The sequence below is a fragment of the Pollachius pollachius genome (assembly GCF_949987615.1).
Source record: "Pollachius pollachius genome assembly, chromosome: 12".
Lineage (NCBI taxonomy): Eukaryota > Metazoa > Chordata > Actinopteri > Gadiformes > Gadidae > Pollachius > Pollachius pollachius.
In genome coordinates this window covers 8,337,678-8,352,832 of record NC_136945.1, presented here as the reverse complement: position 1 = coordinate 8,352,832, position 15,155 = coordinate 8,337,678, and the positions used below count along the sequence as shown (strand labels likewise).

Below are 15,155 nucleotides of genomic sequence, written 5' to 3'. Positions count from 1 at the left end.
TACATATAAAAGGTATTTTCTGGCCTTGTCTCAGCTCTATTATTTTGAAGTTAGTGCATTTCAAGCCATTATTCTTTAAACAAATTATTTTTTCTTCGACTGTCAGCGTTATAGGGCTGACTTCGCAAAAGCACTGAGAATAACCTTTTTGCTCATCTCTGCTGTGATTGATTTATAACTGAATACCAACGATACAAATTCCATCCATCTGAAATTTGTATTGTGAGGGTAACATGTTATCAATTAAGTCAAACTGACTTAATGATTATGTCAGTTAGCTTGTTATGGAAAAACACTAATTAAAGCTTGTGTTATTTAAAAAATAATCGAATTCTACATGTAAAACATTGTCTTGTTATTTACTGCACTTAATTGACTATGTAGATATAATTAAGAGGGGGGCAGTGGAATGCAACTTGAATGTAACTTGCTTCACCATGTTATTTATTTCACCTCTAAACTCCACCTCCACCAATGTCTTGCCAGAAGAAAGTGGAAATTTCCAGTAATACATGGGGCTTCTTTGGAGCTCCACCCCCTCTTATTTTCCCGCCTTTTAGTCTACCTGTCTTTTCCTGCTGCTCACTCATGTTGAAAGTTCCACCAAGACAAAGAAGCATAGTCCAGTGGCTTCTTCTTTAACCAATCAATTTACCTTGTGAAATAGGATTGTTGTTGCATGGTTTTGATTCTCACATTACTTTTATTCGTCCGTTAGAATACACATTTGGTTTACAAGACCTGACAGCAATGAACCTTGATTTGAAAATATTTAATTAGGTTGAGAGCAGTTGATCACTTTCGGCTAAAGGTTATAGTCAGAGAGGAACTGAGAAACTCTTTATTATAGCATACACATCGTTGTGACTGCTCATAGTTGTCATTTAAGCTGTGGTTTGGATCCTTCTGAATTAGTTTAAATAAACCATTTGTGTACTCTCCTGGTTACAGCATCCTGATAATCCGATGAGTGCAGGGCAAACATGACATTAGCTCTTATGACTAATTATGGACAAGGGTTGATATGGGATCACACGGCAGATGGTGGATTTGCATTTCCCCAGCTGGTCTGAGGTTCTGGCTTGTGCTTTGGATTAGAAATATCACCACAAAATGTGTTGAACAATGACATACGTCAAATTAATATATACAAATGCACCCGATGCTTTGAAGAAGAAGACGAAGACATCCTTGTCCCTATGAGATGCAAAACGGTCCGACCAATCGCGTCGTCAGTAAGCGTGTGGCCTATTCTGTGTTTTAAAGACCATCTCCTCATCTGCTCCACACAAAGATGGAGTGGTGGCGGTGGGGCGGGTGTGGAGCAGGGAGAGGTTGTGGATGGGGGTCCACGTCAAGCAGCAGGACAGCTGGAGTGGAGAACCTGCAGTGTGCTGATGGTTGGAGGCGCACTGACCTTAGTCCCATTGTAAAGCACCAACAAAGCGCCATCTGCACAGCAACCACAGCTGAGATGAGAGACACACACACACACACACACACACACACACACACACACACACACACACACACACACACAGAGACACAGCCCACAAGGGAATAGGGTGGGGGAGGGAAAGAAACGTGGGGACCTGGAGAGTGTAAGAAAAGATAAACAACAAATTAGGGGAGGGGGGGCAGAGGGAGTTGAGAGAATACCCGGTAAAATCATCAAATGTTACAATTATGGATTTAAAACATGTATTTTGGACTGTTGTCTCTTTCAGCAGTGAAGGGTTTACAGAAGTGCTTATCTAATTTTAGGCTCTTCAGAAAGGAAGTGAGTGAAAACACGGGCAGGATCTCACTGCTAGTGGTTAATAGTGGCTCCCCTAATCGTTTCAAAGCACATTTCCTGTCTGCTACGAGGCGAGGTGAAGTTTACAGAGGGCTGGCCGTTACAAGGCTAATGTTTAACCCTGACAAGCATCTCAAACCAGCCTTGTATCGGCGGGATACAGAACTGAGAATGCTTGGTTTCCGTCTTTGAAATAAGAGATGACCGTAAAACCCTTACACTCTTATATCTTATATCTCTTCCATCTTATATACTCCCTTAAACCTTATCAGGTATCACAGAGGTTTTGAAACCAACATTCACAGTTCAGAGGATATAATAATATATACATGGACATAAAAAACGAATGTGCCTTATCGTTTTTCTACACTGTGGTTTAGTTTTAAACACTATCAATATTAAAACTGACTTTAGGGAGGAAGGTAGGACGGGGGTCCGTCTTTGATTTGTGTGAGGATCCATTTTAAGAGAGGGATATGAGGAGCAATGGTGAGGGTATCACCTGGGGGTCCTAAAGGCTCATAAAAGCTCTGAAAGTATCTGTTTCAAAATGGTGCGAATGAGGACAAAATGGTGTCAGCAACATCTGTAAAAATCTGAAATGATCCACAGGTACAAGAGCTATGAAATGGCATTGCTTAGCAACAGCAGGAAAAAAAAATCTAGTCTGTGTGGCAACAGAGAAACCACTCATGTTGCCACCCAGTGGTGGACTTATAGTACCTGCTGGTGTAGCTTTCAGAAATAAACATAAAGATTAAAAAAAAAAGCTAAAGCTTTAAATATAGCTGAAGCTGTCATATAAAACTAGACTAAAAAAGCCAAAGGTAGATTTGTCATGGGGAAAGGAGATGTTGCATTCTCTCTCAAGGTTTGAAAATAAATACTACAGCCTGATTGGTTGAAAAAATGTCCAGACCTCACAGACGGGTGGTTGCCTAGCAACTTGCCTTGGTAGGTGTGGGAGGGGTATGCAGAGGGAGGTAGCATTCTGGATACTGGGTGCAGGCAGACTAGGGAATTACCTGGCAAGACTCCCAAATAAACAAGAGGGAGAGAGAGAGGGGGAGAAAGAGGGAGAGGGAGGGAGAGGAGAGCGAGAGCGAGAGAGAGAGAGAGAGAGAGAGAGAGATGGTGACAACTAGGGAGGGAGAAAGAAGGAGTAAGTGTGTTAAAGAGATAGGGACTTGCTCCAAAGTAAAGATAACAATCTAGCCTGAGATTTGACAAAGTGCACGCTAGAGCTAAGAGCCGTCTGGGACAACATAGGCCTTGGACACACACATAGGTAATCAGGGTAGCAGCGAATGCATTTATGGAACAGCTAATGGAGGGTGTGCAGCCTCTCAAAGAGGAGAGAGAGCAGGATGGAGTCACGGTAGTCTAGTGCAGAGGAGGATTTATGTATACATACCGGCAGCACATACGTGCTTCACTTTGTGCATTTTGTTAGAAGTTGAAAGATGCCCGTGTTTTTTTAATCTCAATACGAATGTGCTTTAATACCTCTTGTGTGAATATAAACATCCTCCTCCCCAGTAACATTGAAACCAAATGTGCAGCAGCACAAAACAAAGAGAGAAATGGTAAGCGTTGGAAAATGCTCTTATATGGAGAGGAGTGGTAGAGAGCAGGCGGGAGAGCCTGCCACTGATAGGTAGGTTCGGGTAAGGAGGTGGGCCTTAGGAGACTGGCTTGTTGCAGACGGTCTCTGCTGGCAATGAGGAGCCTTTGTCAGTAGCAGGAAATGAGGTTCTGTTGTGATTAAAGGGAATGTTTCTATGGCAATGCAGAGGGCCGTGTGCACAGAGAATGTGTGGGGAGTGGAGGGGAGCTTAGTGAGAGTAGAATTTCAAAGACGATAGCCTCATCCATATCCTACCCCCCACCCACTTTTCATAGAGGCCTTTTATCTTTGATCATCTGTTTTCATAGCCACGCCGTCGAGACGTTGGGGGGATTATGAAGAGAAAATCCAAGTCATTGGTCTATACCAATCTATACATACTATACTTATAAAGGCAAACCAGAGGAGCAGTAAGAATTTAATTCTGCCAATATAATGCATCATTAAGGCGACCTCGACAAATGTAGATACGTGCTTTATCGAATGCTGAATTACCTGATGTATATTTTCCTGGTTTGAACAGACCCATTTTGATTGTTTGGCGTATCTATTCCCATGCATAAGCCATTCTGCAAGATCTTAAAGGGAATGACCTTTCCAATCGAACCACATACTCTTTGTTTATTGTTTGAGGAGGCTGAATGGGTTGGTTACATGCTCATCCTAAAATAACAGATTTGCCATCTTCATTGTTTTCTCTAGTAAAGAGGAAGTGGTAGTGGCGTTGGGGAAGGTCATAGATGCAAAACGGTTACACTAGCAGTTCAAATGTTTAGATGAAATGATAAGAGAGACATTTGAATCGAATGATCAAAGGTTGTTTAAGTGCACGCTTGTTTTTAGATATGCTATGGATATCCTCCTTACAGAGCTGTACAATACGGTTAAAGGGAAACTATTGTTCACGCTCCATTGGCCATTACTTAGTCATTCATTAACCTAAAATAAACATTGAATGGGGCTTTCCCACCAAGATATATTTTTCGATTTCCCACGTATCCATAAAATATGTATGATTCACATTGAGCGATCATGTTCAAATTAAATAACAAATATTACAATGCATGATTACTCATTTATCATAAGAATTAGGATTAATAAGCCACATTCCATTAATCAATAACCATATCTAAATAACTGGATACAAGAATCACGAAGAGTTAATATGCAACTGGCTATGCTCCTATAAATAATTGGGCGCTGTAAAGAGATTACAGTCCGTAACCTTCATTTTGTGTAGCAGCAGCCACGGTCAAGGCATGCTGATTAGTATTACAACAGGATCTGCTGCCCCCATTCTTTCCTCTTGAGCATCGCAGCAAGTGTCATGTTACGAAACATGAAAACGACTCACAGGCTCCACAAATTGGTAAGTTGAAGGCAGATGGCAAATCACACATAAAAAAAAGAGGGTTTGCTGTAGGACTGCTTTTGCAAAGCGTCCTTTGTAGCTACTAATACAATTAGCTTCAAACCTTCCTACATTTGATGACAAATCTAAGTAATGAGGTTGAAGCAGAGGGTAAGGGTTCAACAATAGAGCTTTAACAAACACAGCTTTCACAAATATCATGACCTTGTTATTTAGGTTCCTTATTATTATACGTTTTTTAATTTAGGATTCTTTGTCAACCTGATGGATGTCAGATTGTCAGCTATGTCTTATTCACCAGCAGACATGGCTGCTTCCTGAGGAAAACTCCCGGGTTCCAGGTTTTACAAGGTGAGGGCCTCCAGGGAGAGTGGTCCACTATCGGGTTTGGCTCCGCTCCTCTGGCCTCTCTGTGCTCCCTGCTGCAGCGAGCCTTCCTTCCTCATCACCTACAAATCATCACACAGCACACTTAGCTCTGGCGCAGCACAAAGGCTGAACATTGTTGCCCGGCGTGGTGAATAGACTGCTTTGTTTGTTCCGTTTACCCCTTTCATTATTCTCTGGCGAAGCTCTCCCTGAGAAAGAGGCCTTTCTTCCTCATCCGTGAGGTGGGACTCCTCCGCCTCGTGGTCATCTCTTTGGAGCAATAATCAGAAACATCCAAGCGTCAAACACACACACATACACACACAAATAAATGAAATGCAGAGACAAACAGAATATGGAACTACGTTGGTTTTAGTAATAGGTTCTCAGGGTGCAGAGTGAAAGAGTGCAGCCTAAGGCATCAGTGGATTATATAGATTATACAGAGCAACCCACCCAGTAATTGTCGTTTGGATGGCGTTACTCTGCCTGAGCATGTCTGGATTCTGACCCAATATGAAGGTGGCCAGGTCCTTTGGGTTGTAGTCTTTATCGGTATCCTATACGAGGCATAACATGGAGACACTGGGTTATGGTTACACCAAAACAGTTAACCTAAAGAGCAAGTTATGATGGATGGAGTTGGAACCGGCTTAAGTCAAGTCAATTTAATTGCATCTGTAAAGCCCTATATCAGTTACAGTCTCAAAGGGCTTCACAGGCCACAACAACACCTTACCCTCAGCCCTATAAAGGCCAAGTGGAAACCTCCCTTCATTATCGAGGGGAAACCTGGAAAAGAAACGCAGAAAGAGGGATTGCTCCTTCCCTGCTTAGGAGTTGACGCCAACCTTGGAGCGGAGGAAGGCCTGCATGGCCACCAGCTCGTTGGTCTTCTGCTCGACAAGACCCAGGTAGGTCATGATGTTGTTTTCATTGATGCCCGCTGTGGAGCCCAGCAAGTCGTTTATGGCTGAATGGTCACTGTCCATTTTGGAGAAGATGCGGTTCACTCCTACAAAAAAAAAAAGGTGTTTTCAAAGATGGTCCTGGAAGGTCACCTTTTGAGAACGGTTTGCCATTGTTTTTGAGCTGTGTCCCCCCCCCTCTCCAAAGCCTCATCAGCATAGGTGCCCCTTCATAGAAACACTTTACATGTTTTCCTCCTTATAATGTGCTAATCTCATTTTGGATTAGTGTTAATATTAAGACGCTGGGATGAACTATTTCAAGAATTACAAGTACCCCCTCAAGCCTACTCAATTAGGGTACCCCCAGTTGGGAATCCCTGTAATACAAGACCTTTCTAATTATGTATGGAACAGAAGGTTGCAAATGCAAATTCTCATGTGTACAATAGGTCATCAGATAAGATGCACAACACAGTACTTCATTGATTGGAAAGTCAGATGGCAAATTGGGGATGGTATGGAAGTTCATTGGCTACTTGAAGAAGGGGGTTACCTGTTTTTATCTGGTCGAGGATTTTGCTAACAGCGTTAGCTTGCTGTTCATACTCTCCAGCCTTGCTCTCTGTTTCTCTCTGCTGTTGACCCCCTTCTTTCAGCAAAGCGTGGCGCTCCTGCTCCCTTTGTACACCCTCCACTTGGAACTGCTCCATTTCACCCCGGATCTGATCATGCACACGTGACAAAAGACAAAGTAGCCATTGCTAGAGTTCCTCCAATGTGGTACAATGAGATTATAAAACTGTTGAGCTGATGAATCTTTTGTTATCTGTCGAAAATTATATATCCAGTTTAATATTTATTGAGAATTTAAATATAGTGCAATTTATTCAAATGTTTTGTAAAATGTAAAACTGTATGTATTGATATCTACATAATATGTTTCCTTGAGTAAGGGTTAAACTCTTTCTTTTTAACATAAAACATTTCGGAAACAATGGGGACATTTTTCAAAACAAAACCCAAAACCCACTACTCTGAAGTATAAAGAAATAACAGGTTCCTTTCTACTCACCTGGTGGATTTGTTCCCTGAGGGCCTCGGCTTCATTGTTTTGCTCATTCACAAAATTAAAGAGCGCAAAGTTGCGGTCTTCAACTATAAAGAGATAAAAACCGTCATTCAAAGCCTCACCACAAGCCTGAGCATGGTTGAACACGGTTGTTATTGTTAAGGGGTTGGTGTGTGCTCGCTAGCACCAGCATGACTCACCCTGGACAAACCTGGTCACCAGCATGTCCAGGTTATCTTCCCCGGTAACGGCCTGAATCCTCTCAAACACTTTTTGCAGCATGTCCACCGACTGCTCCCCTGAGTCCGTCCTCCGCTGCTCCCTCATCTCTGAAACTGGGAGAACAGAGATATCAGATACCATCCCCACCACAATCACTGAAGGTAATGCACTATTGTCCTTAATGCTACAACCAACATGGCCTGCTTGTTCATTAAGTCAGCATCTTCTTCTGTTTGGAACGAGTCATGATATTTACAACCTTTCTTCTGGTCCATATAATTGTTTCAATTACCCCTGATGAATTCTTTTGAATAATAAAATTTGGTGCCATCATAATTTTGCCTCAGATTTTAAAAGTTGCAAGTTCAACTTAATAAAAATCACTACTGACTTTTTATCAGCCCTTTTAATTGGCAGTGAATTGCAGTTATTATTGTAATTTTCATATGGGTTGTATGATCTCCAATATAATTGCCAACGTCCTACATTGCCTGCGGCCCATCTCCTGGCCCTCGTCCTGGGCGCTCCTCTCGCTGCACTTGGCCGTCATGAACTCCTTGAGGCGCTGCTCGTGGGCGATCACTCTCTCCAGTTCCTTCATCTCAGTGTTGTACTGGGCTAGGTCCTTCACTGCCTTCTCTCGCATCATGCTCATCTTGGTTTGGGCCTCAAGTCTGGAAACACAGAGACCACGGCGGAGCCCTCTTATGTAATGAAAGGTCATGGAGGAAAAACGAAAACAGAAGGATATCTTAAAAGCATGCAATCACACCTCACGTCGTATGCACTAGTAGACAGGTGGATCATTTCCCCGATCTCCTTGCGAATACCCTGCCGCTCCTGTGATGGCAGATTAAAAAGTAAATCTTGAACTTTCAATGCAGCCATTTGAATTGTTTTTAGCTTGCATTTGAAAGACAAACACAGAATGTGAGACATTGCCAACAGCATGAACCATTTCTTTTTCTGAACACCAATTGTCAAGTAGGACCATCTAGTTCCTCACAGCAGGTTCTTGATTGGTTCAGAGATGGACTGCTGACCTGGGTTAGCCTATGGTGGATTTGATGGTAGCGAGCGCGCTCAACACGTAGAGTCTCCAGGTCCTCCCTCAGATGGCTGTTTTTGGTCAGCTGCTCATTAAAGTGAACTAGGGCCTGAATAGGAGGAATACCAATAGAACAGAAATTATGGCAATTATTTGTTACTTTTTAGTTGTGTAGTAGTTACACAATAGACACACTGTATGGATGAGTACAGGCTTTTGCTTTTAACCATGAGCAGACATACCGTCGGATATTTGAGTCGGACATTTGAGTCGGATATTTGATAAAAGTTATTAATGCTCTGTGTCAATCATTATGATTCAAAGGACAGCAGAAAAATTGGTTACTGGAACAGATACTGTTACTGTACTGCTCTGGGAAGGCAGCAGCAACAACAACAACAATAACAACAACAACAACAACAAAAGCAACAACGACAACAACAATGACAAGTACTTGTGCATCCCACCATTCAATTAAATATCTATCCATCTGAGTCAGTAAATGAAAGAGGACCACATGTGGCCCATATGGTCCCCAGGGTTTTAACTCACTCTGTCCAATTTGTTCTCCAGAGTGCGTATGGCTTTCTGGGCCTGCCGCAACTGGGATCTCTGTGCGTCACCAGCGGTGAGCACGCCTGACTGAACCTCTGAAAGCTTCTTCTCATAGCCGGAAATCTGTGGATATCCAGGAGAAACAGTTCCTGATGGGGAATTTTGTCTGAATAGTGGTTTATGATTGTTGCATTTTTTAATAAATATATGTGTGTGAATGTTTGTGTGTGTGTGTGTTTCCCATTGTGCATGACTATTTCTATAGTGCATTAAAATCGTCATGTTATTCTGTACTTGTGTTCTATCTATCTTTTCCCTATATTATAACATGGGTATACAACAGGCCTAGTACCTCTCTCTGTAGCTCTCTCTGAATCTCATTCTCTTGCTCCAGCTCCTCCTTCAGCAGGTCCCTGTGCTCCAGCAGGGAGCGGAGCTTCCCACTGTCTTGCTGTCTGCGCGACACGTTCTCAGACACCCCGAGGCTACGCTGGAGCTCCTCCTGCTCCTGCTTCAGCTTCTCCAACTCCTGCCTGTGCACACCCACGCACATGCATATGCACACACACACACAAGTGCACATATCCAACATGAAAACACTTGTACAAACATGCAGGCACACACAGACACATGCGAGCGGCATATGCACATACATGCACATGCATGCACACACACATATGCACAGACACACATATCACACACACACAAACACACACACACACACACACACATGCAGGGACACACACATATCACACAAACACACACACACACACATACTCAGATGATGGTAAAGTATGAACACACACACACACACACACAAAGAAATATAAACAAGGACAATGTGACAGGGGCCTGTTTACCGTTGTTTTCGTATGAGCTCCTGAGATTGAATAGTGTAGGCCTGCCGGTCTCCATCCATGATCCTGAACTGTCTCTGCAGTTTACCCATCTCTGTTTCCGCTATAACGGGTACAACATATACCAAAACATCATGTAGAATAAATCGTAAAGGGACTATCATAGTTATGCTTGTGCAAATTAATAATGACACTTACCAATGCCATCGATATCCATATCGCTGTTATCTGAGTGGGAGCTCCTGGCTGATCGTCCTCGCCGCATAGTTGCATAAGGACGGACGTGCTGGAACTTAATTAACGTTATAGTGTTCAGCTAAGTAACGTCAAAACTTCACCACACTGCACAGCACCTGGTAGGAGCACATCCTGGGAGCAGCGCCCTATATCTTAAAGTAAGTACGTTGAACTTCAAAGTTATTTGCAGTTACTTCCCAGTTACATAAACACTTTGCTGTCATGAGCATAATGTTCTATATTTACATTGCTATGTTTGCTAACGTCGATGTTAACAGAGATCGGTCACACTTTTGCCTGGCAATCAAACCGCTTTCTGGATTATTGAATGAACGAACGGTAATAATAATTGTTAATACATAGGTAAGATTGCAGTCTGATGTTGAAACCGTTGGTTTTATTCCTAAAAGGTAGCTCACTGTGTCGTTACCTCTCTGTTTGACTCGCTGCTGGTCCGTTGTTAGCAACCGTTGCCATGTGCAGAGGGCTCTAGATTTAAGCAATATCGCCCGAGAGGGAGTGCTGCTGTACTGAATAGCAGCACGGCCGCGATTCGGCCGTAGATAATCACAGCCGTGATACATCTATAGTTAAAAGTCCCAGTGCTGTTATACTCTAAATCAGCACGCATGGAATGCCTCTTGTCCAATCAAATTACTTGGTCGGGACTAACTGTTGTATAACGGTTTTTAAATTGCATTGGTGCCATTCAGGAACAACATTCACACACAAATCAAATAGATACATGTTCTCAAACGGTTTTAATCAGTCATTTCCTATACAGTAGGCTAAATGTGGTTTAGGAAAAATAAATATATTTTTCATCATAATGTAGCACTCAAGTCTAGTGCCTAAATGGGAGATGTTTCTAGCCTTTGTGGGGATCATCTGGTTTAGGTTCAGCTTCCTGGCTGGTATCAGGCGCTTGGTTTTGCTGCTCCTCCTCCAGTGGCCTTGGTGGAGCGCCCTCCAGGTAGCTACGGAAGTACTCGTCAGTGTTGAGTTCTGGTTTCTTCAACAACAAGTAGCATTTTGGAAAGTAGTAAGCAGCTACTAGTCCTATATTGCTTCCCAAACTGAAAATCATGTAGATGATGGACTTGAACTTATCGTTCAAGCCGGTATAGATCGGGATAAAGACCACCCAAATCACGCAGTAGATCAGAGTGGAGAAGGTTATGTCCCTGGCTAGGTTATACTGATGGATAGGCTTCACCGCCATGAAGGTGCACATGAAAGATATCAGGGCCATGCAGGTGTTAAAGCCTTGCAATAGGCCCAAACCTAGTAGCTCAACGGGACACACCAGGAATTCACTGACAAAGTGAATGTCCATATCGGCCAGATATTGAGACAGAAGAGGCACTGTTTGGGTAAACCAGCCACAGATCCCAGCCTCCACGCAGCAGCAAGCCAACACAAGCCAGCCTTCCACACGCTTTATTACATCCAGATGAGAGACAGCCTTTTCAGGGAACTCGGTCATATAAAACATCTGTGTGAAAAGGGGGAGAGGGAGTCATGCATTGTTTTTTTTTATTTGTTTTTTTTAAATGTGTTCAGTGATTGATTGATTTAATTGATTAACCAGTAGTAACCCCCTCACCCTTAGGGAGATGATGGTGATGGTTGCTATGGCCACGGTTGGGAGGATGGAGTTGAAGGGCATCTGCAGACGACACACCATGTTCCCCGGCTGACCCAGGAAGAGCAACAGACTGAGGCAGCTGGCGCCAAGGCAGAGGAGAGCCAGACCACTCAGGAACCCCCCAGAGGCCCTTACCAGTGGGGTCCCTCTGTGCTTCAGGAACAGCACCCCGACGCAGCTGTGGCACACTATGAGCATCAGCGCGGCCAACATCAGCCCCAGGGCCTCGGGCTGGCTCCATGACAAGTACTCAAAGGTAGGATCAGTGCAGTTTGTACTGCGAACAAGAGACCACTGGCCTCTGGGGCACCTTTTGCACTGGATGTCATCTAAGAATATAGAAAGAGCACAATCCAAAGTAGCACCAATTGGTAGCCAAAAGCTAGCTCTATTGCCATCATGGGACCTCTAGCGACAACAACAACCGATTACTGCTGTCATTAGAGTCCGATTCATATCCATAAGCCTGCAACCTACCATTTATTGCCTGAAATGTGCCTGCCATGCAGTCAATGCAGTCAAAGCAGCAGGAATGAAAGCCTTTGACTCTGCGTACTTGGCCTGTTCCACATTTCGACGAACATGTCGACTGGGGGACCTGCAGCAGTGAGTAAGAAGTGTCGGTTTTGTACATCATCAAAATTCTATACACAATTTAAAACATTTAAAACATGACATTACCTGATTATCGTCTGTGTGCCATTCCAAGAGGGTTTTGTTCAGGGACAGACTGTGGTCAAATTGTCCAACCGTTTTAGATTTAAAAATGCCATTTTCCCAAAACCATTCCACCAGGATGTATCCTAGCTCTGGGTTGCCACTGCTGTCAAAAGCCATTTGTATACCATTCAATTCGAAGGAAGTATTCCTCAGTTCTTTCATAAGCTGCAAAAGAAGATGGAAATAGGTTTTGATAATTTGATTTTTCCATTTATTTTGTTCTCTTAGTGTATTCGGGCATCAAATTATGTTTACCATCCAAGGATAGACTTTACTGTCCTCTGTCCAAGTACAGCTTGATGACATGACATCACAATTCAGTAGTGTGTGCAACGCATGTGCCGCAGTGTAGACGGCAGCGTACACACTAAAACCGGAATGCTGTATGTAAGTATTAGTTGCCAGGCTCAAATTTGCCGGGGACAAGTTTGCACATTGTGGGCATGGATCTTTGGAATGGGTGGGTCCTTGTGTCGGCTCAGGGTCATCTTTGGTTTGGCTTATTTTGGCAAACAGCTCTTCTGCATAGCTGGCAAACAAGGGGAGTGCCCCGGTGTTATCTGCAACCCCGATAATCGTGCCGATGGTGTGAATGTTGTCCATGTTGGTCAGTGTAGAGTCAAGTGCCCAGGCAGTGCTGGCGATCCACACGGCAGTCATGTTTCTCTTCATCACCTGATCAGTATCCATACAAAGGAAAAGATGAGATAAACCGAGAAACAGTCACATAACAGAAAAAAACAATTTTACAATTAAACTCGCTCTGCTACAGGCATGACTAACCTCTTTAAAAAAGATTTCCGCAGAGACCACGCTCGAAAACACCACGACCACGCCCGCTTTAGTGATGACAATGTTGTCCAAGATGATGTTGATCTCTGCGTACGGGTCTGTGTACACAGGGATCCGGCCCTTGTATGCGATGCAAAGGCTGGTGTTTTCTGACAGGGTGGAGATCTCCTGCAGGCCCTGCCGCCCGTACTCATCGTCGCTGCCCACTATGACCAACCATTTCCAATCGAACTCTACAAGCAGCTGTACTATGGCTATGGCCTGCAGCCTGTCGTCAGGCACGGTGCGCATGAACGATGGGAACAGCAGATTGTCGCTGAACATGGTGCTGGTGGCGCCATAGCTGATCTGACGTTGCACAAAATACACATGTTTTTTTATTTGACCTTTGTTTGACCAGTTGAAGTCTCTTTGGGATTTAAAACCTCGTTCAAGAGAGACCGGGCCAAGAAGCAGCATAAGACAACATACACGTGAATACAAAAGAACGCGAAAAGAAAAATTGAATCTGGCTCTATTGCATCTCAATGATGGGGATAGCAATGTTAATTGAGTAGCATATAAATACATAATATAATCAATAAAAAAAGGGTGTTTTCTTCCTTCCATTCTATATTAAGATGACGACCATGATGATTATACCACTTTGTAAACAGTGCTATCAAAGGGCAAACAACTGTTGAGATATCATTGTAAATAATTGTATTCATAGAAACAGGTACTGATATATATATAAATATATGTTTATTATAATATTATTATAATATATATATATTATATATAAAAATCTACAAATACCATATCTAGAAAAACGATAATAATATTATAATAAACATATATTTTTTAATGGACCACATAGAGAGTTCTAGATCTCCGTACCTGTGGCATGAGAAAGAATCCCAGGAGGTTCCCGACGACAGTGACCATCTCTGAGGTGTACGGCCCGATAATGGCTGCCACCCTGGGCTCGTAGTCGGTGTAGTTACACTCCACCGCCAACTCCCCGGTGTCTTTGTCAGAGAGAAGATAAATAGTAGACTTGACAAGTGTGGCAGGTTGAGAGCATGTGTCGAAGATTTCATAGCCGAGCTTGATCCCCGGCAGCAGAGCCTGGTTGGCGTTGATCTCATCCACAGTGTATTTCATGACGAGAGAGGCACCCAGGCCTGATGGTCTTAACCTGTTGGATCACAGACGCGTGAAAGAATATAACTTTTTCCCTTTAAAACAACTTTGATTTATTTTTTACAAAGTGAAACTTCATTTCAGCGTCAGCCACATATTTTCAAATTAAATTGGCAAAATAATGACAAAGATTTGTCTTAAAAAAGCAAAACATTGATGCTTACTATACCGTTCACATGCAATGTCGTTTGGAGTCAACCTGTCACTCAGGTTGCTGGTTATACTGTTGATGGGGAAGAGCCCGCCAAGCACAATGTCTCCTTGTAAATAGAAAAGGTTGGTAGAGACGTTCCCGAACCATGCATTGGAATTGTTACCAGAAGCCAGTCCGAATACCCAGCAAAGAGCAAGCAGGTTGAACGCCCCAGCCATCCTCTAAGTCTTCTGGAGAGGGAGAGAAAAACAGCTGGGTTAGAGATGAACGAGGATAGTGCTCACATTCAGTGTGATCCGTGTGATCGTGTGATACAGGGAGGCTGTTGCATGACTGTGGGTTCATTATTGGTGTCCTCTGTGGTTATGTAGATGTCACCCAACGGATAGACATATTTACATACAAGGATTCCTAAGAATTTACCCGGTGCACATTAGTGGAAATGCATTAGTGAATACAGTTGATCTCAGAATGACATGCATTTATAACCCTTGTTGTGGAACACATCATAATAATAATAATAATAATAATAATAATATAATAATCGATAATATTAGGGTAATTTGACCATGTCCACATGGGTGTGTCAGC

General features: G+C 43.1%; 2 protein-coding genes across 2 annotated transcripts; both read right to left on the bottom strand.

Moving 5' to 3' along the window:
- Window positions 1-5,124: 5,124 nt before the first annotated feature.
- On the bottom strand, window positions 5,125-10,093 carry odad1 (outer dynein arm docking complex subunit 1; the record flags this gene model as incomplete). Its single annotated transcript, XM_079747381.1, has 14 exons — window positions 5,125-5,246; window positions 5,346-5,436; window positions 5,623-5,726; window positions 6,018-6,181; window positions 6,631-6,799; window positions 7,150-7,232; window positions 7,347-7,481; window positions 7,855-8,042; window positions 8,141-8,208; window positions 8,412-8,525; window positions 8,969-9,094; window positions 9,324-9,504; window positions 9,832-9,931; window positions 10,027-10,093. The coding sequence occupies 14 exons, from the start codon at window positions 10,091-10,093 to the stop codon at window positions 5,142-5,144; spliced, it is 1,695 nt and encodes a 564-aa protein (XP_079603507.1). The 3' UTR covers window positions 5,125-5,141.
- Window positions 10,094-10,933: 840 nt separating this feature from the next.
- Window positions 10,934-14,782, bottom strand: tas1r3 (taste receptor, type 1, member 3; the record flags this gene model as incomplete). Its single annotated transcript, XM_079747631.1, has 8 exons — window positions 10,934-11,560; window positions 11,672-12,042; window positions 12,191-12,311; window positions 12,395-12,598; window positions 12,689-13,108; window positions 13,217-13,573; window positions 14,105-14,405; window positions 14,580-14,782. 8 exons carry the CDS (start codon window positions 14,780-14,782, stop codon window positions 10,934-10,936), a joined length of 2,604 nt encoding a protein of 867 aa, XP_079603757.1.
- Window positions 14,783-15,155: the final 373 nt, after the last annotated feature.